This window comes from Carya illinoinensis, chromosome 13 (genome assembly GCF_018687715.1).
Source record: "Carya illinoinensis cultivar Pawnee chromosome 13, C.illinoinensisPawnee_v1, whole genome shotgun sequence".
In the NCBI taxonomy this organism is placed as follows: Eukaryota; Viridiplantae; Streptophyta; class Magnoliopsida; order Fagales; family Juglandaceae; genus Carya; species Carya illinoinensis.
Genome location: NC_056764.1, coordinates 26,322,097 through 26,344,422, shown reverse-complemented (window position 1 = coordinate 26,344,422; position 22,326 = coordinate 26,322,097). Strand labels below are relative to the sequence as shown.

At 35.9% G+C, this 22,326-nt stretch overlaps 2 protein-coding genes across 3 annotated transcripts; one reads left to right on the top strand and one right to left on the bottom strand.

The window, feature by feature from the left end:
- The first annotated feature begins 4,558 nt into the window (after window positions 1-4,558).
- On the top strand, window positions 4,559-5,128 carry LOC122291086. The gene has a single exon (XM_043098732.1). The coding sequence runs from the start codon at window positions 4,559-4,561 to the stop codon at window positions 5,126-5,128; it is 570 nt and encodes a 189-aa protein (XP_042954666.1).
- A 6,844-nt stretch (window positions 5,129-11,972) lies between these two features.
- LOC122290747 (transcription factor TGA9-like) lies at window positions 11,973-21,140 on the bottom strand. 2 transcript variants are annotated; one of them, XM_043098365.1, is made up of 13 exons: window positions 20,764-21,134; window positions 20,523-20,672; window positions 20,258-20,349; window positions 19,818-19,894; window positions 19,265-19,516; window positions 18,341-18,385; window positions 18,187-18,246; window positions 17,973-18,050; window positions 17,834-17,882; window positions 16,885-17,156; window positions 16,403-16,627; window positions 13,730-13,872; window positions 11,973-12,429 (listed from the first exon to the last, which is right to left on the bottom strand). In XM_043098365.1, exons 2-13 carry the CDS (start codon window positions 20,627-20,629, stop codon window positions 12,324-12,326), a joined length of 1,506 nt encoding a protein of 501 aa, XP_042954299.1. In that variant the 5' UTR covers window positions 20,630-20,672; window positions 20,764-21,134; the 3' UTR covers window positions 11,973-12,323. The 2 variants fall into 2 exon arrangements, with proteins under 2 accessions (XP_042954299.1, XP_042954298.1); XM_043098364.1 differs by having other exon boundaries at window positions 20,523-21,140.
- Window positions 21,141-22,326: the final 1,186 nt, after the last annotated feature.

Below are 22,326 nucleotides of genomic sequence, written 5' to 3'. Positions count from 1 at the left end.
ATAAGATATAAGCAAAACCAAAAGAAGGAGGAAAAGGCCCCATAAAATCTATTCCCCAAACATCAAACAACTCAACTTCTAAGATACCTTTCAATGGTAACTCATGACGCCTTGAAATATTTCTCATCCGTTGGTACCGGTCACAAGTTTTCACCAAAGTGTAACTATCACGAAAATAGAAGGCCAAAAGAACCCACTTTGAAATACCTTAGCTGCTGTACGGGTGGCTCCAAAGTGTCCTCCATATGATGATTAATGGTAATGATGGAGGATGTCTTGCATCTCTTCTTCCGGCACACATCTTCGAATGATTTGATCTGGACATCTTTTGAACAACAAAGGCTCATCCCAAAGATAATAATTCACATCATGCAAAAACTTCTTGCGTTGATGGTAAGTAAGATCAGGTGGTAAAACTTTATAAGTTAGGTAGTTAACAATATCAGCATACCACGGAAGCTTGATCTCACATGCAAATAACTGCTCATCAGGGAATGCCTCTTGGACCACTGAATCTGGTCTTTCTTCCTCTTGCTCTAACCGAGAGAGATGGTCAGCCACTAAATTTTCACTTCCTTTCTTGTCTCGAATCTCCAAATCAAATTCTTGAAGAAGTAGGATCCAACGAATTAGCCTAGGCTTAGCATCCTTCTTGCCAAACAAATAGCGAAGTGCTGCATGATCAGTGAACACTATCACCTTTGTACCAATGAGGTAAGACCGAAATTTATCACAAGCAAACACCACAGCAAGCATCTCCTTCTCAGTTGTTGTATAATTTAACTGAGCTTCATTCAATGTCCGGCTTGCATAATAGATGGCTCTAAATAGCTTGTCTCGCCTTTGCCCCAACACTGCTCCAATTGCAAAGTCACTTGCATCGCACATAACTTCAAAAGGTTGACTCCAATCAGGCACAATCACAATTGGTGCTGAAATTAGTTTCTCCTTGAGTGCATTAAAGGCCTGCAAACAAACAACATCAAAGTCAAATGCAGAATTTTTCTCAAGAAGATTACATAAAGGTTTAGAGAGTTTAGAAAAATCCTTGATAAATTTTCTATAAAATCCCCGCATGTCCCAGAAAACTTCTGATTCCCTTCACATTCTTTGGAGGTGGTAGTTTCTCTATGGTTGCAATTTTGGCTCGATCCACCTCAATTCCTTTAGATGACATTCTATGGCCAAGCATGATCCCTTCTTAAACCATGAAATGACACTTCTCCCAATTCAGGACTAGATTTTTATCTTCACATCTCTGCAGAACAAGAGCTAATTTATGCAAACAATGATCAAAAGATGTGCCAAAAACTAAAAAATCATCCATGAAAACTTCCATTATATCTTCCACCATATCAGAAAAGATAGCCATCATACAACGTTGAAATGTCGCAGAGGCGTTGCACAATCCAAAGGGCATCCTCCTAAAAGCAAACGTTCCATAGGGGCATGTGAATGTAGTTTTCTCTTGATCTTCAGGAGCTATAGCAATTTGATTATACCCCGAATAACCATCCAAAAAATAATAGTAGGAGTACCCAGCCAATCGATCCAACATTTGATCAATGAATGGAAGTGGAAAATGATCTTTCCTCGTTGCTTTATTCAACTTGCGGTAATCCATGCATACATGCCATCCTGTGACTGTTCTTGTAGGAATGAACTCATTATTGTCATTTTTCACCACCGTCATTCCACCCTTCTTTGGTACAACTTGCACTGGACTTACCCATGAGCTGTCTGAAATAGCATAAATGATTCCAGCATTAAGGAGTTTCAAAATTTCAGCTCTCACTACTTCCTTCATTGCTAGATTTAATCTTCTTTGGTGCTCAATCGTTGGCTTGTAAAGCTCCTCCATTAAAATCTTGTGCATACAAATGGAGGGACTTATTCCTTTTATGTCAGAAATAGTCCATCCCAAGGCTGTTCTATGCTCTCTCAATACATGCAGCAACTTTTCCTCTTCTTCGGGTGTGAGTGTGATGTAGCAACAATCACTGGAAAGGTATCACTATCCCCCAAGAATGCATAGCGAAGATGCTCAGGTAATTGCTTCAACTCTGGAGTTGTATTTTTCTGCATCTTTTCTTTAGCATTTTCAGATTCAGCCTTTGGTACCACCGGCTCTAGCTTCCCCACTTCATTACTAAGTGATGTAACCTGCTGCAATGCTCCCAAAGCAAAAACATAGTGGAGAAATTCTTTACTAAGAAAAGGCAAGTCAGATTCACAAACAGCAGAATTATTAAAATCAAAAGCATGAGATGAAGTGGTGATACAGCGTTCTAGGTGATCGGATGGCATATCTTCTTGAAAGGCCTTTTCTACACATTGCTTAATGACATCTACCCGAAAGCAAGTACTTGGATCTTCTGAAAATTTCATGGCTTGGTAGATGTTGAACATAATTTCTTCCTTATTAACTCTCAATGTTAATTCACCATTTTGAACATCAATCAAAGCTCTTCCCGTGGCCAAGAATGGTCGGCCAAGAATTAGAGGGACTTCTTCATCTTCTTCCATGTCTAACACCACAAAATCAGCAGGAAAAATAAATTTATCCACCTTTACCAATACGTCTTCTATGATTCCACGTGGATACTTGATGGACCGATCCGCTAGTTGCAAAGAAATTGTTGTATGCTTCTTCTCTCCAAGTCCTAATTTCCTGCATATAGAAAGTGGCATAAGATTAATGCTAGCACCAAGATTACATAAAACCCTATCAAAAAATGAATTCCCAATAGTGCAAGGAAAAGTGAAACTCCCCGGATCTTTTAATTTTTGAAGTAATTTCTTTTGAAGAATGACACTGCATTCTTCAGAAAGCTTCACTGTTTCAAAGTCCTCCAACCTCTTTTCTTGGAAATGATGTCCTTTAGGAATTTGACATAGTTTGACATTTGTTCCAAGGCATCTGCAAAAGGAATATTTATGTGAATTTTCTTTAAAATATCCAAAAACTTAGAAAATTGCTTATCTAATTTTTGCTTTTGAAAACGCTGAGAGTAAGGAAGTGGAGGAGCGAGAATAGGAGGATTGTTAGGAAATGAAATTGCAAGAGGCAAGTCGGTCTCTCTTAGTGTATCATTGAAAATCTCCTCTTCTTCTACTTGATCCTTGCTTTGTCCATTGTTCGCAGCGGTATGGGTGGACTTGCTCTCCTTTAATGGTGACCTCTCAATTTCTTTTCCACTCCTAAGTGTGATGGCCTTGCATTTCTCATTTGGATTAACTTCAATGTTATTAGGAAAAGCTCCTCTTGATCGGTGCAAAACTGCAAGTGCACAGTATCGTAGTTTTATAATAAAGTGATAAGAAGAGAATCATCCTCAGGGATTGGTACCTTACTTTTGCCAAATACCAAAATTATAATAATCTCGATTTTATCTAGAGGAATCACTAAGACTTTTGTAGTTGCAAATTAAACTAAGATCAACTCAAAGAGAAATACGCAAAGGAAATAAAACTGACGTTCGAATATCAAATTAATGAGAAAGAAAACTTCTAGGAAATCGATTTCACTTAATTCTTCACTATGTTTTTCTCATCCAGCTAATTTAATTTAATTCTTTTTGTCCATTAGCAAATCTCTAATTCATCCAATAGCCTCTTTCGATAGTCAATTAAAAATTATTCTTGTTCATCAATTCACACAAGAATATGCAAATTAATAAAGCAAGAAAGCAATAAGACCAATGATTTAATTACTACATAGGTTCATACAAGTCTTTCGATCTCTGTACTTTCCTATGCTGAAATATTCAAGATCTACCTTATGATTCCCTCTTTCGATAGCAAATCACAAGATTAAATATCATCTAATCAATGGCCAGTTAATTAGAAGCAATAAATTCAGAATAAATCAAAAAAACAAAGAGAGAATTGCCTTAAATTAGCATAGACAATCAAGCATAGTTTGAAACTAGGTTACATCATTTTCCTAGAATAAATAAAATTTAGCTCATGCTAGAAATAAAATTCAACATAAGCGAATTCACCATAATTGTTCTGAGAATATTGGAAGAAAATAAACGCTGAAAAATACTCCTCGCAGCCGCAACTTGTCTTCAAAAACTCAAGAAAATGTTTCAATGCTTTTCTCCCGTCTGTGCTCGTGTATGATTCCAAAACAGATGATTTGAATCCTTCTAGCTGTGTTTTTCTGTCCCAAAAAATGTTCTCCAGTCCAAAAGCCATGGCCATAGAGTGAAAAATCACTTTTATATGGTGTGACGGCGGAAGACCCTAGATCTGTCAAAATACGATGTTCGCTCGAGCGGGGTGTCGAGCGCACATCGAGCGTTCAACTCTGCCTGATTTTGCTCGAGCGCACATCGAGTGTTCGACTCTGCTTGATTTCGCTTGAGCAGCCAATGTCTCCACTCGAGGGATCTTCGTTTTCCAGCAAACCCGCTCGAACTCACTGTCGAGCGGCAGTCGAGCATTTGAATCTGCCTGAATTCGCTCGAGCGGCCAAAAGCCTCCACTCGAGCGATCTTGTAAAATCTGCAATACGAAATTTTGCAAGTCATCAGCGACAAAAAATCAAAAAATGGGGGAGCCCTCGGGTGTAAATCAGTCGATCTCTCCTTGGAAATCCGTATGGAAGCTTGGGGTTGTGGGGAAGGTAAAATTCTTTATATGGAAAGCAATCTCAAACCTGCTACCTACCAAGGGAAATCTCTACAAAAAGAAGAGTGCCGAGAACCCTCTATGTCCTGTATGCAACAAGGTTGAAGAAACTGTTTTGCATGGCCTTTGGGAGTGTGTGGCAGCGAGGGAAGTTTGGGGAGAGAGGGACTCTCAAGTCTCAAAGTCGGGCAAGGTCTTTGAAAATTTTGCAGATCTATGGATGGAATTCAGTAGCAAACTTGATGAAAGGGGCCTAGAATTGGTCTCGGTAATATGCTATAGGCTTTGGCTTAGAAGAAATGATTTGATCTTTAGAAATTTTTTCTGTGGACCAAAACACCTCATTAAAGCTGCTTGTACTGACATTACAGATTTTTCAATGGCTATTGTGGAGCCTAAGGAGGGCGAGATACAGGTCCATCTCCAGTCGAAGGAAGGGAAGGCCGAGACAAATATTGCTTATGGAAACCTCCATCTGGAGCAAGGCTAAAGGTCAATTTTGATGCCAGCTTCCTCAAACTAGTATAGAAGGTGGGGCTGGGCATTGTTATACGAGACTCAAAGGGGGACCCAATGGTGATGGTAGCTGGCCAAAGAGATTCAGTAAACTCAACATATCTAGCCGAAGGGTTGCCTTATCAAGAGCCTTCTCTTTATGTGTGGAACTTGGACTAGATGAGGCAGATTTTGAAGGGGATGCAAGATGGTCATTGATGCAATATTAGATCCTACACCTGATTCCTCGTGGAGTGGGCAACTTGTTGAAGACCTTAAGAAATGATTGTCGTCAAAGCCTAACTAGAAACAATCTCATGTTAGAAGGGATGGAAACCGGGTAGCTCATGTATTAGCAAAGCTAGCTTTGCCTTTAGATTGTGAGTCCGTTTGGATGGAGGATGCACCGTATGTGGCCATGCCTTACATTACTTCAGACAAACATTGTATTGTGTGATTTCGGAATGATAGAAGTCTTTTTCAAAAAAAAAAAAAAAAAAAACTTATTTAGTGGGAAAGCCCATTCCTTAGTCCCTACTCCTTAGCTATGAAATCTTCCTCTTTCTTACAACTATTTTTCTGATCAAACACTGCACTTACGTATAAGTATTATTCAAAGAAAAATAATAATTTATGCAAGTCCATAAGCCCTGTGCAGACCCAAATAAGACTGTCCTAACCTAGCCTAAAAGCTTCTCCAAAACTAAGTCCTTGGGTTAAAGCAAAACTTATTATTAAGCAATGAATGCATGTCATGCATCTAAAGAATGAGAAAGTTAGATAAGTATGTATGTCAAGTTCTCACTCAATTAAGTTGATAATGATGTTCCTTTGTACAACCATCTGACAAGAACACTAACGAGTGCATAAAAAATATGGGCACCTCCATGTAAAATTCCAACCTTGAAAAAAAAAAAAAAGAGATAATGATTAAAGATATATAAAAAGTAAAAAGTAATAAGAAAAAGAAATGAAAAAGTACAGTTCAACCATGTACTAATAATGAGATAAAAAAAAAAAAAAAGACTATATATATATGTACTAATAACTTACCTTGCTGTAGCAGTTTGACTGGACATTGAATGACCAACAACTTTCAAGTGACCAGTTGGTAGCAAGAGCAACGTATATTAACATAAGCTACAAAATATCTTCAAAACCTAACAATACACTACCTACCCTACACCAGTAAGCTGATGAACAAAATCTTATCTAAATATGAGACATTTTATTTTAATATATTACTTTAATCTTCATCTACTTACCAAAATCCACAAAAAAATTGTTTCTCCTCCAAAATGAGTAACTAATTATGCAGGTCCTTGAGCCTCTCTATAAGACTCTTCTTGGACCTGCCTCTCTGACTCATATCTCTCCATAAACTTGTCATATTTGGTTTGTCTCTCCATTAGTAACATGACATTCTCTCGTAAGTCATCAAGCTGACCCTTATAATCTGAAGCAGATTTTTTGAACCTTTATGCACGTTCAATTAATTATATTATTTGGGCATCAGCTATTTGTCTAAATGATTTGGGAATAACCATATCACTGAGGCCCCTTACATACCCTGATCTGTGGCCCAAAAGTTCCTTAAAGATTATCACTGCAGCCTCATTCGTCCGCTTCTCAGGCCCTAACTCTGACATCTTTGTAGCCATGATCTCCAGCTATCCAACCATTGAAAAATCACACATGTTAGTAAGGGATATGTACTTATACCATACAAAATTATTTGGGTGTTTTTCCCGAAATACCTAAGATTTTACTTTAACACTCCCATATTTCTCTTTCACAATGGGAGTCACAAATTTGGTCTTCATCTGTGATAACCTCATTTCTTTAAAGAAATCGACCAAATTCTCCTCATTCTCAAACTACAAATACATGCAGATTAGATTCAACTTAAACTTAAACTATATCATCTTAATGTATCGTTGATGTGTATCTTGCAACCAAAATTATTGACTTTCCCTCATCTCCATTAGCCGTACAAATGAACTTCATTAAGCTGTGTGATTGTTTTGTTGATTCTGTCTATTACCTTTAAAACTCTATTGTCACGAAGAGACCCATGGCAAAAGAAATTCTGCTACTAGCTTATCGGTCAATAAAAATATTATTTCTCACCACAAAGGTAGGTTCAAGAACTTGATTGCCACGAAATTAAAATGTTTTATCCACCATTGATGCTATGACAAAAAATATGCCTTTTCCCATGAACAATGATTTTGTTGGGTAAAATATTCGTATTCACGAGTTATATGCCACGAGTGTCCCACCACAAAAATTGGTGGGAAAAATATTTTTTCGACCAAAGTCTAGATTTTTTGGACCACAGGCTTGCACGAGAAAAACCGATATTTGTTGTAGTGATATATTTAATTTAATAGACAACATATGACAATGCTAGGGTGATTACTAAATTTGTCCACCTAATGTGCACACTAGTACAACTGAGTTTTTTTTTTCCTTTTATTTTTCTTTAAGTTTAATTTTTTAAACATCCTTAACCATTAAGAAAAATAAAAAAATAAAAAAATATAAGTAGGCACATTTTGTGGGCATATATGGCAGTCATACTATCATTTTCCTATCAAGAATATTAGGCAATCTTTTGAATGTCTGAATTTCACCAAATTGCAGGTATCATTATGTCAATGAATTTCTATTGGCTCAAAACTCGAATTAATTAAGTTTCTCAAAGAACAATTCTAATTAATAAAAAAGAAAACATTAGATTAATTCTTTTTATGGCCATTTGTTTGTCAGTTAATTGGGAGGATAGATTCTTGAAAGCCATGACAAAAAAATAAGGCAATAGATATTTGACTAAATCTTGGGGAATTAATTAAAGAAGATGTCCACTCCCCATTAATCCTTGATGGAGGAGTACATAGTGGGAAACAAAACTCTTGGTAAAGAGGAGAAGGTTGGAAGCTCGAAGTAGGAGAGGCGTAGGATGAAGGAAAGAGGCCATCATCGATAGGGTTTGTTGGCTTGAAAGCTAGCAATAGAGGGAAACAAATGATCTAAAGTTTCATCTCCTCTACATAAGCAAAACTAACAAATTATATATATATATATATATATATGTTACAAAATCAGTAAACTCTGCTAAAAAGCAGGTTAGCTAGCTAGGTCCCACGGCCTCCACCTCGAATAGGTTGATTTGGTCAGAATTACAGATCAAGGAGTAGGTCTAAGCAAAAGATCAAGGAGATGAGAAAGATCAAGATAAAAAAAGATAATGTACCGGTACTCCATATATTAAGTTGTTCTATTAGTTTACCATGTAGTATAAATTATATTAATTTATCTTGACCTAAGCAAAGCAATTATATGTCATGTCAATAAATTTTGCCTCCTTCTTTATATGGAGTTGCCTAGATTTTACACCTCCTCATTTATTGTTTTAATTCCTTAGGTGAAGGATCCCACAAGTTTTGATAAATTTTGCCCCATAAGCCTTTGTAATGTGATATACAAGATCTTTGCTAAATTGATTGTGAATAGATTGTCGAAGGTTCTTGAAGGTTTGATTTCTCTTGAACGAGGAGCATTTGTGAAAGGTAGGAGTATCTTTCAAAATATTTCAAAAACCTTAGGAAATGATTAAATTATTACATCGAAGATCTTGAAGTAGAAATGTTTTGATGAAAATTGATATGAGTAAGACATATGATATGGTGAATTGGAGGTTTTTGTTGCATGTTCTACGTGGTTTTGGGTTGTCGGAGAGTTTTTGTGCCTTGATAATAAATTGTGTGATGACGCCATGGTTTTCTATTATGATGAATGGCATGTTTAAAGGCTTTTTCAAGTCGAAGAGGGGGATTAGACAAGGGGATCCGCTCTCCCTTTATTTATTTATAATTTTAGAGGAGGTACTTTCTAAGCTGATAAAATTAAATGTGGTTGAAAAAGAGATTAAGTTGTTATCTCATCCGGTAAATGCTCTCATTGTTTTGCACCTGATTTATGCCAATGATATTGTTTTGTTTGCAAATACTTCTAAAGGAACAATAAGATACGTGATGGAAATATTGAAGCAGTATGAAGTTTGGACAAGTCGGAAGGTAAATTTTGATAAATCAGCTATTTATTTTTCTAAGAGGTTGTTTGCTCATCGTTCAAGAGAAATTTTGATGGAGACTGGTTTTTCTTAAGGCCAATTATGTTTTATTATTTGGGTGTCCTGATAGTTGATGGAAGACTTAAAAGTCAAATATTTTGATCCTTTAGTGGAGAAAGTGGAAAATATATTGGTAGGATGGAAAAACCGTCTTTTGTTGCAAGGGGGAAGGCTTATTCTTTTGAGGTATGTTCTTTCTAGTACCAATAGATCTTTATCAATTCTTTAGATGCCAAAGTTGGTGATTAAGAAACTACAAGGTTTCTTAATCAATTCTTCAGCTCTCGTTATTTCTTAAATTCGGGTGGTAGCTTTTGACACAAGAGTCCTTATGGGCAAGATTTTTTTGGGCCAAATATACAAAGAATAAACACTTGAATTTTAGCTCTGGGGGTTTGGCAAGGTCCTTGTTCTGGAAGAAAATTGTTGAGGGGATCCTTTATCCCTTGGAAAATTCTAAATGGAAGGTGAATAAAGGTGATCTTTCTCTTTGGTATGATAAATTTTTGGAAGGAGGTTCTCTTCATGGCTTGGTTGATCAGGTTGTAAATCCGAAAGTCCGAATAAGAGATTTGGCCATTAGAGATGCCTGGGATGTCGACCGGTTGTAGGACATGCCAGGTGATTAGTTGGCAACAAATGTACTGGCAACAATGAGGTATTTAAAGCATAATAAAGATGTGTTGATATGGCTGCCGAATAGAAATGGAGTCTTCTCAACTAAGTTGGCTTAGGACCTACTTCAAATTAGAATGCCAAGATTTGAGTGGTCTTCATGGGTATGGAATAAGATGCTTCCATAGAAGATGTCTTTATGCATGTAGAAGGCGGTTTTTGGTTGCTTAAGCGTTGATGATCAGATACAAAAACTTGGCATTCCATTAGTTTTCTTCCTGTAACTGTTGTGATAGAGGCATGGTTGAAGATTTAGAGCATGTGATGAGTAGTAGTCAGTTAGTTTGCAAGGGCTTTGTGGAGTAAAGTTTCGGCTGAAATCTCCATTTTGTTTCTGGCCTAGCAGCGATGGCATGAAAAAATTCAAGCCCGGTTCAATAGAGCATTGTGGCAGTCACAAGTTAGCATTCTTATTGGTATTATTCCTATAATTGTGATTTGGAGGTTGTGGAGGAGGAGGTGTGTAGCTCGGATGAAAGGTAAATATGAGAGTTTGGTTGTGGTTTGGAGCTCAATTAAATATTGGGTTCGTGTAGTGGCTGAGAAGGTTACTAAGGTTAATCTTTTGTCTAATTCAGATATTGCTATATTGAATCATTTAGACATTCAGATTGTGGAAAAACGTCGAGTTAATAGTCAAGTTGTTCATTGGTCTAAAGCCTAGCCTAGGTTAGATTAAATTAAATTTAGATGGAAGTAGTTTAGGAAACCTAGGTAGTGGTGATGGGGGAGGTGTTTTAAGAGATAGTACGGGCAAGCTTGTGTTTGCTTTTTCTAAATCTTTTGGTTATTGTTTCAATAATGAAACTAAATTGAGGGCAGTGTTAGAAGGGATATTGTGCAAGCAGATGGACTGCTTAAAGGTTGACACTGAATGCGATTCTTTGGTGGTTGTAAATTAATTGGATTTTCGCTAAAAAGTGTACAGTTTAGTATCTTTGGAATTTTTGGGATAAAGTGTTGATTTTTTTATATGAGTTTGATTTCAGTACTATTGATCATCATTGTTTTAGAGAAGCTAATAAAGTGGTGGATTCTTTGGCACAAAGTGGTGCAAAGGGGGAGGATAATGTGTTTCAACGGGATGGACAGCTTCAAAAAAACTTAAGAGGTTTGTATAGATTGGATAAATTGAGAATGGCTTATTTTCGAGAAGTATTTTATTTTAGTTAGCAGCTTTGCTGGTATTTGATTAGTTTTTGCTGGTATTGTATAGGTGTTGTTTTACTTTGTTGGTGTTGATGCTTGGGATGGTTTTATTGTCTAATGTAAATCCCTTGTGTCTTGGTTGTAACTACGGTTTTCCTCTGTCATAATTGAGAGTTTTTAATAAAATTGGGAGAGTCGGGTTACTCTTGGACATGTGACCTCTTCTCTTTTAGAAAAAAAAAATATCATGTCAAAATGATCGTGTATTTTATTTTACTGATTTAATTTAATTTTTTTTTTCAATCTAATAACGAATTTATATGTTCGGTAAATGCATATAATAAGCTTATAGATGAAGGAAATAGCTGTTACAATTATGATATTTTGATATCCCATCAAACTTTGGCCATGTCCTTTGTGCAAGTTGTTCCATTAACATAAAAAATTTGAATAAAATTAAAGAGTTTCTGATCTCCTACTTCCCTAGCTTCTTGTCTTCTTGCATTACTATAATACGTATTTGACAAGTTGATATAAATGAAGTGCTTCAGCATGCAACCTAACCTCCATCTCCTTCTCCACTACTACATGAAGGTCTTCGCCCTCCAACATCCATGCATTAAGAAAAAACAAATCTTTTAAATTCTTGTTCTATTAGAATACTTTCTCCCGCGCCCTCACAACCACTTGATCATATAAATGAAGCTCTAATTTCTATATGTCGATCTTTGCATTTTCAATTTCTAGCCCTATTTATCATTCAATAGCCAGTTAGATCGAAGAAAGTCAGGTAATTAATTTGAGAGACAAATTAGAGAAAAATTAAATGGAGAAAGGGAGGATCTAGTACTGGCCGAAGGAATTAACAACATCATGCTCATCATGAAATTTACAGCTATATATCATTTATACTAAAACTTTGGATCTTTTTTTCTCATGCTTCAAGCAAGTAGATGAAGTTAATTATATGTACAACATCATAACGTACGTACGTAGAAATTAATAATCATATATATATAAAGGTACTAATTAAAAGGCAGATCGAGGATAAAAAGAAGCTAAAAGAAGAAGTGTCCTATCTCCTCTAAAGTATATATATCTTTGAAGATATCTGGCGGCCGACATGAGCTAGCGCCATGAAAGCAATTAGATCAAGATAAGGATCGATTAATTTCCTTGGGCCGGGCAGCATCACTACTGTGGCTAGTGGGATCATGCATGATGATCTCCTTCAAAAGGTTGAGAAATGGTTGTGTACAGTAGATTGATGAACAATTTGCAAATGATCGGTGGCTGTTGGTTGACAAGAGTTATGATGATCTTCACTCATCAGGCTCCTGCATGCATGCAGACATATTTTATTATAATTATAATAGCTGGTTTTATTTTTTACGTAAAAGCTACCTTGCATTTTACTTTTTTTTTAAAAAAAAAGATAGAATAATGCAAGAAAATTAAAAAAAAAAAAATACTTTAATTGCAAACGATCGAAGTAACGTCAAGAAGAATGACTTATTTCATGCTTGGACGAGGAATACTGGAAACTATATGATCACCATTATCCTATATACGAACGTACGTACACTGCTACCATTTTGCATACTATTGCTAAGTTTAAAGTTCAGCTAGAATCTCACATTTTAGCCATATATAGTATCAAGATAAAATAATAATATAATATTATCTATTTTAATCATATATTAATTAATATTTGATATTTTTTTTTCTATTTTACAAATACACTTTTCGTATGTTAATTAATAATTTTTAGTACTTTTATTATTGTTTAAAAAACCCATTTCATGAAACTAACTGGTAACATGAACTGAAAAAACAACATGATGATGTCATTTGGATGCATAAAACAGACATATTGGACAAATGATAAAATGCAATGGATGGAAGCAATTAATTAGAAACCAATACAATGTAAAAATTCATAAAATAATCTTTTGGCATATGAATAGTAACTTTTCAAGTTTGAAGAGCACCTAAGAATTACTGTAGCTCAAGTTCAATATATAAGTTTTTTCTCACATCTAGCTAAAGTTTAGACTTGTATTGACATTTCACTATGCCATTAACCAAATGCCAATACTCGTATACAAGTCCCATAAACTTATTTTGAAAAAAGACTAAGTTTGATCTATCGTTAGTTATTTTATGTGGATCTCAATTTATTCGTTATTTTCAAAATGAATTTGCAAACTAATTTACGTGTCGACCTAAAACTGTATAAATCATTTCTATTTTCTTACGCTAGCTTTGCACATGCACTAATTTTAAAAAGTGGCAAGAGTTTTTGGCTGAAATGGTAAACCAAATGCAGTCGGTAGACTCGGTACTGCCACATTTCGCTTTCGATTACGTGAAGTACTAGACATGGCACTTCAAAAATCAAAATGAAAAATGAGTTATTATGTTGAAAAACATGCACACAAGACAAATATACAATTCTTTAATGGATCAAGAGGCCAGAGTAGACTAGTCTACTCTTTAATATATACGCGGTGGCATGCAAGAGATCGAAACTGTCTACCATTTCAAAGTGGAAAGAGCTATATATTTGAAAATAGATATTCATAATTAATTGTAATTCTATATATATATATATATATATAATATATGTAATCTTACTCTCGTGGTCGAGACGCCCAAAGGGAGCTGAGGGCTCGAAGTCGGCCATAGTATTCTCCAATTACAAGAAAACATCTTGCTGCCTGTCGGATAGTCAATACGTGACAAAGTTGATGAAGGGTTTGCTGTCTCAAGTTATCTGCCTGAGTTTTGAAATTAATTATGAACCAATATTAATAATTAGGAAATATATGAATAAATATAATCAAATTACCAAATACAACAAGCTAACCTATTATAATTAATATATATACATATATATTATATATATATATATATATATTTCAAACCACAACCACCATTTAGAGTACTTGAGATTTGGGCACTCTAGCTAGTACCATATATAGAACTGCAAGCTAGGGCACATGATGGACATAAACTAAACATATCCATTGATCTATCTATATGGACTATTCCAATCTAGAATTATATAAAATAAAAAAAAATATAACATTTTTATAAAGTTTATTTATAAAGTTTTGTTGATGATATGTAGCAGCTAGGTCTGGCTAGGACTTTTTTTTTAATTCAACAGGCATCACTTTCAAACCAACTTCCGATAGAAACCTTATTAGATGAAAATACCACATCAAAACCCTAGCAGTCAACACCAGCTTGAATGGACTTCTTAGCAGCAAAGCAAAATATATTCCCCATAGAAGTAGACAAACCACCGTACACATGGCAGACATGTAGTGGAGATGATGATTGATGATCTGATGATCAATCCTGAATAATTAAAACAAATTTCTATGATACAAACAACGCGATCATGTCTCCAAGTTGACCAAGCTAGCGCACATTATTAATATATATATATATATATATATAAGTAGTCAACCGGGATATTCATGAACATGAAGACCATATATATATATAAGGTGCATGATTATGGACGGCTGGATCGGCATCGAAAACCTTAATGAGAGGCGTATTTTCACTTTTGTTGATTTAATTAATCTTTTTCAGCTGAAAGGTCAAATATACTCGATGCAAAGGTTAAATCAAGTTGATGTCATGAATGAAGTTCAAAGGATCGGATTCTTAACCTTAAGGTTAAGGTCATCGGGGGTAACTTGCAAAGTTTGAATTGCGGCACAAAACAAGGAGACAAACGAGTATATACAATGAACTTGAATGGACAATAGGAGTCTACGAAGGAAACATTTTATCTACCTTACCGACGCCTCATCGATCATCTTGAACAACTCATTGCGGAGCCACACATGTATGCACACATGCAAACAGGAATATTATATATAAATGGTTTGAGCCAAGAACCCTAAACCTAGCAAAGTCAAGTGGGCAAAAGATGTTAGGTGAGATCTAACAGTACTTTTTCTTTTTTCTTCCTATTGTAATTTGGGGACACATGAAACGAGGCAATTAATCAAGAGGTCAGGCATATATATAGCTAGCTAGGGTTGAGGTGGGGTGGAAGATTGACTATCATGTATGGGAAACCAGTTGCGAGTTGATCATTAGAATGCTTCTATGGCGGCCGGCCCATAAGTGAAATTAATTAATGGTCCTCTAATACACACAGACACACACACACACATATTATATATATATATATATATATAATATTTATATGTATGTATGATAGTGTTGACAAGTAGAATGGTACTACAGAATGCCGCCAGCATCTGGAATTTGAATACTTGCAGCCTTTAATTTTTCTTGGTTTTGCGAGTACGTACATATATCGATCGATCACGAATTACAAGTTACGAAGCTTAATTTTGAGAAATAACCCAAAACCGGGCTTATAATTTTCAACCCTAGCTGCCGCCATCAGATCATCTATTATATATATATATATAGATAGATACATGAAATATCATTTTCAGAGTTCACTAAACTCGACTTGGCGGGGAATACGGAGAAAAATTGCTCTTTCTCCTTGACACGTAATATCATGGCTCTCTATTTAGATGGTCCTGCTTTCTATTACTCGGTTTCCTCTTCGATGGCTTCCCAAATTTTCTAAAGTTTTCTTTAATTCATAATGAGAAACAAAGAATATATATACTTCTCTTCCTAAACAAATAAGTAAGCATACGTATACGTCGATCACCAAATTTCATATATAGCAAAGTCTTATATATCATTTTAACGTTTAAATATATAGCAAAAAAAATTGCGTTAATTAATAAGCAAAATATATATATATATAGCGAAAGAGTACTTTCATATAGATGGAACGATAAGTTCAACTCTAAATTATTGAAGTTTGGGACGGGAAAAAATGATTTGTATAAACCTCAAATAAATAAATTAATCGGTCTTATGCAAGTTATTGTAAAAAGGTAGACACTACCGTAAAAAAGTGTAAAAAATTTATTTTTTATTAGTAGGATCCCCTTTTTTACCCATAATTTAAATAAAACTTGTCTATTTGAAACTTAGACTTAATAATATTACTCTTTGGTCCCATGCGGGCTTTGTTTTTCCTGTTCTAGATCGACTTGAACGCGTATATGTGCATGACTCATGCAAATGTCCCTAGCTAAGTGATCTTCATCGTTAAATTAACTATGTTACTATATTATATATATATGCTAGTGCGTATTATGGTAAACAGGTCCAACCTGTCAGTAAATTATTCGTAAAAATAGAGGCGTAAAGAACGTACATACATTTTAGTTTAATTATTACGTGCGTGCGTACCTGGCGAACGAAGCTTTCAAGGTTGGAAAGCTTGGCCAAGGCAATAGCCATCTGCTGCATGCCATCAATGACAGGCCCTGCAGCAGCAATGGTTTCTATCAGAGACTGTTGGAGCTGCTCCTGGCCCTGAGATAGAGCCTCCTCAGCTTGTTGTGTTGACTGTTGCAATCGGTAAATTCCCACCAATTGCTGTTCTGTTAATGGGTCTAATTGACCTATTAACATCTGATCATTCCAGCAAAACACGTACCCCAAAAAGCCAAAAACAAAAGAAAGTTAGAATCATATAACTTTTTTCGTAGTAGATAAAGTTTTTCCTTTCCAGGAATAGTAGATCGCGGCGGCAGTCCAATCAATGGTAAGTACTGTACATTTACATCTTGAAGGACCTTTTTCTGCAGTTTTCTGCCAAAATGACGCAAATAAAATCGTACACCAAAAAGAAGATAAATATATATATATATATATATATATGTCTATACCTTGATGAGATCAGAGGGCCTGAAACCACCTATCCAGAGGAAACAACGCTCGGCCGGAGTCAGCCACAGCCCTGTAATGACGTGAAATACATCAGATTTGGCGGCCACTCCCTTCAGCCGGAAAATCTCATCGTAATGAGAAATATATCCTTCCACGATTAATCTAAGATCGCCGTCCGATAAATGTGCGTGCAATCCTGTTCGGAGCTCCGCCATTAACCTGTGGTCATCTTCCAGCCATCTTGCGTATTCCATGTCAAATATTGCAGCTCCTACGACAAAATCGAAACAGCAATATATATATACATATATTAAGGATTATCTTCAATGTGATATGTTAGAACCACAAATTATACAGCAATGATATGCATGTCAAGAATAATTTGCATTAATTATAATATTAAAGCGCTTTTTATGATTCTAAAAGTGGAAAAGTTGTCACCTTATTGGATCAATAATTCACAGAAAGTTGAACAAAATATAATGATGTCTTTTATATATGTTTGAGAAAAGCCAAACAACCTCACGAGATTTTAAAAAAATCGTTTGAAAATTTTAAAGAAAATAGAGAAAGAGACAGGAAAGGTTTTTTTTAGTCGAATTTGGAAAAGTCTGCGAAATATATAATGAAATTAATTGAATAGTTTCATATTTATCAAATGTCGGTCCAAAAAAAAAAATTACAAGTTGGCAATATAGTAAGGGAAAAAACCAAGAAAAATAGCATTTTCCAGTTGATCTGAACGCTGGTATGGTCATGAAGTTCTACTTTATGTTGGCATTCTTTTACACGCAATCCCCCTTTTACCTAATCACTGGCCACCACATGGCTTTCTTACAAAATACATGATAAAATGGCATTATCCCTTTTATTTTAAAGCAAATTACCTTCATGATCAACTATGTATGATCAGTATCATAAGCATCATGTATCTTTAAGAAAACTCACCAGAGCTGAGATTTCCACCAGCGCCACCACAGCCACCCAAGAATAGCCCCTATATATTATTTAGACAACCCAAAATAAATTGAATTAATATTTTCTTATCATCAACTTTATATAAATTTTACAAATGCTCTAATAAAACCTGTGCGCGTGCTCTTTGCAGATCTTGTTCAATCTGAGTAAGCTTCATTCTACTTGACTCTAGCTGTTGCACATAAGCCTGTTTTGATAGAGAGAGAGAGAGTGAGATGCATGTGTCGGATTCTAAGAATTTAGCGGGTTTTCATGTTTTGTCATCATTCTAATGTTTGAACCTCAAAGTTGAAGAATTCCAGCAAAGTTTTTGACAAACGTACCTTTTTCCTGAGGCGGCTTTTCCTTGCAGCCTCTCTGTTTTGAGCTAAACGTCTCAATGTCTGAAAGAAATTCTCAAGATTTCAACACTAATTAAGTATGATATTTTTGAAAAGAAAGAGGATCGAAGAGAAAAATATAAGTGTATTGCAGGACCTTAGCATCAAGTTGTTTTTCTGAAGTTGAACCACCTCCCTTCCTCTGCAAACAATTAAGGAAAAGATTATATGAAAAATACCAAATGGGAAAATTTATTCAATATGGGAAGAAGCCCGTCATAATAAAACATATAGAAATACTAACTGAACTAAAATATTTTCAGATTCTTTAGCTAATCTTAATTTCTGGGGATGAAAAAGAAAAATATTTTTAGTTGATTTTCTTTCTTTTATGAAGTTTATTCAGCAACTAGACTTGGGTGAATGGGAAGAAAAAAATGAAATAAGAAGATAATTTCGTGGTTGATTATTAGAGAGCTAACAGAATATCTTGGAAGCATTTCTGCATTCTGATACAGATTTGAGCACTGCTCTTGAGGCAGGTGATCATCGACATAATAAGGGTAGCAAAAGACATCCTTATCTGCCATTTGTGTTGGATGGTTTCTTGTGGTTTGTGCTAATCCCAAAACCGATGTAAGGCTACAAATAAGAAGGTTTGCGCTTGAGTTTGGTGAGTTTTGTGATTCGGTTCCTAATTCCAAAACCGATCCAAGGCTTTAAACATGAAGTTTCGTTTGATTTATAGGGACTGAGCAACAGTGGGTGACTGTTCTAATGAGAAAACTGTAGCAACTACTGTGAAGATTCCCGCTTTACTTTTTCTGTGCACAGTACTCTCTCTCTCTCTCTTCCAGGTCAGACATTCATCAGAAAATCGTTCAGAAATCAGGGAAACTCTGCACTTTGATTTTTTCAGAGTTGTTGGGATCTGTGCTGTTGTATACGAAGATATGACAAGAGAGAGGGAGAAATCAAAACAGTAAAAATAACAATAAAGATACCGACTTTTTCCAGAGTTTTGGGATATGGGAAGAGAGAGAACTGGAAGACTAGCAGTTGAAAGTAGTAGTTTAAAAACCTTTTCTTGGGGTGCTTTGACAGCTGATTGATTCTGTGATGGTCCTGTTCTTGATCTATCATTTGCCATCTCTTGCTGTATTTGTTGTTGTTGAAGCTGCAGATGCTTCTGATGATCAAAAGCCTGATGATCTGAGGAAGATGCGTTTTTACTAATAGGAGATTCTGATTCCATCTGGACCTCAGCTTTGCTTGAGAAAGTGTTCACTGCTGATCCTGAGTCAGTGCTCTCGCCCCCTGATTTTGAACTTCCCTGATTTGTAAAACATACCAAAAAATCCTTCAGATGGGGGTATGAAGGGAATCATCCCAAAAATAATCATAGTCCCCACAATAGACTCGGTTTGGGAATTGGTATAGCCAATCATCCCAAACAATTTAAATGAACTTAAAAGAAGTTCTAACTTTTTCAAACGAGGTTTTTGAAAATTTGTCCCATGAAAGCGAAATGGTTGGGATGCTGTACTGCGGTTGAACTTTTAAGCATGCTAATCTAGAACCCCATATGACAATAGATTGGTCAAGGATGGAGAAAAGTTAGAAACTACTCCTACTCTTGGGGTGGTCTGGAATCTCATTGGCCATGAAGGGAACATCTCCAGAGTAGCTGCAGGCCTGCCAGTGAATAAAGCTGCAAGAATCACAGAAGCCAAATCTTCAGAGGATCCCCAAAATAAATACTTCTTAAGACTTTCAAAATTTCGAAAGGTGGAGGAACCTAATCCCCCTTTTCAGCAGTTATGGAGTCAGTAAAAATCATGCTGGGGAGGTCAGGTTTCTAAGTTTGTAGCCTCACGCCACTCGAGTCCCTCGTCTCTGAATCATCACGGTATTGGAAATGGTAAGCCCCCCCTCCTGTGCCTTCTGCAGACATATTCAAACCTCTCTCTCTCTCTCTCTCTCTCTCTCTCTCTCTCTCTGCTTTTAGGAGTTGGTTATGCGAATCATACGTCAGAAAAAAAGGAGACATGATAGCTTAGAGAAAGGAGCATACGTGCTTTAGCTTCATCATTTCTTATCTTAACTCCTTGCAGCACAATTGCTTCTTCTAGCTCTCCAAAATCGAAAGCAGATCCTTCTTGATTGCTAAACAAGAAAAGAAGAATTAAATGACCCACGTCAGGTATGAGCAGATAAGCAAACCCAATTCAAGTTTGTTTTTAAAGAAAAATGAAGGAAACTAGTTTTGGCAGATAATATAAGATTTCGCATTACTAAAGAAATTTTGGCTGAACAATGAAAGATGTTGTCTCACATACATGAAACTTGTAGGAACATTACTTCCATGAAAAACTGCATAAGGGACATGGGGATTCGAAGGTCCTGAGTCGGATAAACCAGTCTCCCCAAGTCTATGGCTCGCCATGCAAGACCACCTCAGACCATTCTCATTTTCATCCAAGAAGGAACTGAAAGGTAACACGTTGCAGAAACCAAAAGCCATAAGAACAAAAGCAGAGGACTTGGAGAACTATTTCCAAGAATTCACCTCTGGTTTACCTCAGTTTGTGTTGGAAGTTGCAAGAGGAATTCTTATTTGCACCAAAAGCAAGCTGAGAGAGAGAGAGAGAGAGAGAGAGAGAGAGAGAGAATGAGAGGAGCAAAGGATCGAAGATATCTTGTCAAAAGTATTTTTAAGTAGCCTCAAGAGGCCGGTGGTCGAGTCTTTTCCTCGGATATATTATCTCTTCTTTTGCACCTTTTGATCTTTCATGCGGGGTGTCTCTGTCTGTTTCTTTTCTCCTCTATGAAGAAAACCTGAGTGATTAGTCTGTTTAGGCTGGATTTATCACCCACTGTAGTTGTAAATATTTATCAGACTTTGGAACCAATCCCACGGTACAGAACATCTTGTCCTTTCAGTCCTGACTCAGGCCCCTCTTTCCTTTGTGGGGGCTTCAAAAACAACAGAAAATGAAAAATAAACAAAACAAATATAAGGGTGGGGTCTATGGCAGCATTGGCAAGAACCCACTAGTATCACAGAGTCCTACTCCACTCTCTCTCTCCTAACCGCCTGTGTTTTGTGATTGGTTCCTTTATAGGTCTCTTGAGAGCTGCTAGTAATATTGCAGCCGAAAAATACATTTATGGATAAAGAACAATCAGAATTCAATATTGAATAGGAGATAAGACAAAGTTATCTTTCACAAACGATGGTAAAAGAAGAGCAAACGAAAAGCTCTAAAAATGATGTTCTCTAAGTCTCTTGATCCCGTTTACTCCCCTAAGAGCGATTTGAGTTTACTTTTGACAAGTAGAGAGAGGGAGAGCTATTTAATTATTATTTGAAGGTTCTGCTCGTACCATTTCAACCATAACATTAGAATAATAACCCACAAAAAAAAAAAAAACCCCACTTGTGTTATATAATCCTTGCTATTGACATGTATTTGATTGGTATTATCCCCTTTGTTGATGGGTCAACATCCATTCCCTGTCATCGCCTAATACCTCCATGCCACATAAAGATTCCTTTCCATTAATAGAAATTTCTGTTGTCCCTCTACAGTCCTGAGTTGAAGCAGGTTCATGGCAAACAGAGTACTGTTGTCATCTTGTTTCTTGTTATATGCTTGTAATTCCTGCATCAGAGCCCTGGTTTTGATTGTTTTCCATGCTCTAAACAGTGTTTCCTTTGCGAGAAACCTGATGACTAATCTTTCAAATTGTATCCTTGTTTATCAAAAAAGTCTTAACTAATTTGCTGTTTAAAAAATAGAGGGTATAGAAAGAGATGTAGAGATTAATTACTTTATTTTCAGACTAGTTAAATATTTTAGTTATACATGACCAGCATTATTGAGGAGGACTACATATATATATACACACACACACACACACACACACACACACAGAGAGAGAGAGAGAGAGAGAGAGAGAGAGAGAGAGAGAGAGAGATTGGATGGAAATAGTTTATGTTGTGTTCATCTACTACCTTTGTGGGCAATATGCCTTTTTCTATATATATTTATATATTTTTTATTTATTTTTTTCTTGGAGAGACCCATTATTCTTTTTATGATGCCAATGATTGGCCTAAAAAAGGGTTTAATTCAAATA

Excerpts from the sequence above, each read along its gene's own strand:
- LOC122291086 (XM_043098732.1), top strand. The coding sequence starts at position 4,559 with ATGGGGGAGCCCTCGGGTGTAAATCAGTCGATCTCTCCTTGGAAATCC.
- LOC122290747 (XM_043098364.1), bottom strand. The coding sequence starts at position 20,707 with ATGGCTTTTGGTTTCTGCAACGTGTTACCTTTCAGTTCCTTCTTGGAT. Across the intron at positions 20,350-20,522 it reads AATGTTCCTACAAGTTTCAT|CAATCAAGAAGGATCTGCTT; the intron begins GTATGTGAGACA and ends TTTCTTGTTTAG. Across the intron at positions 17,883-17,972 it reads TGCAAAGAGCACGCGCACAG|GGGCTATTCTTGGGTGGCTG; the intron begins GTTTTATTAGAG and ends AATAATATATAG.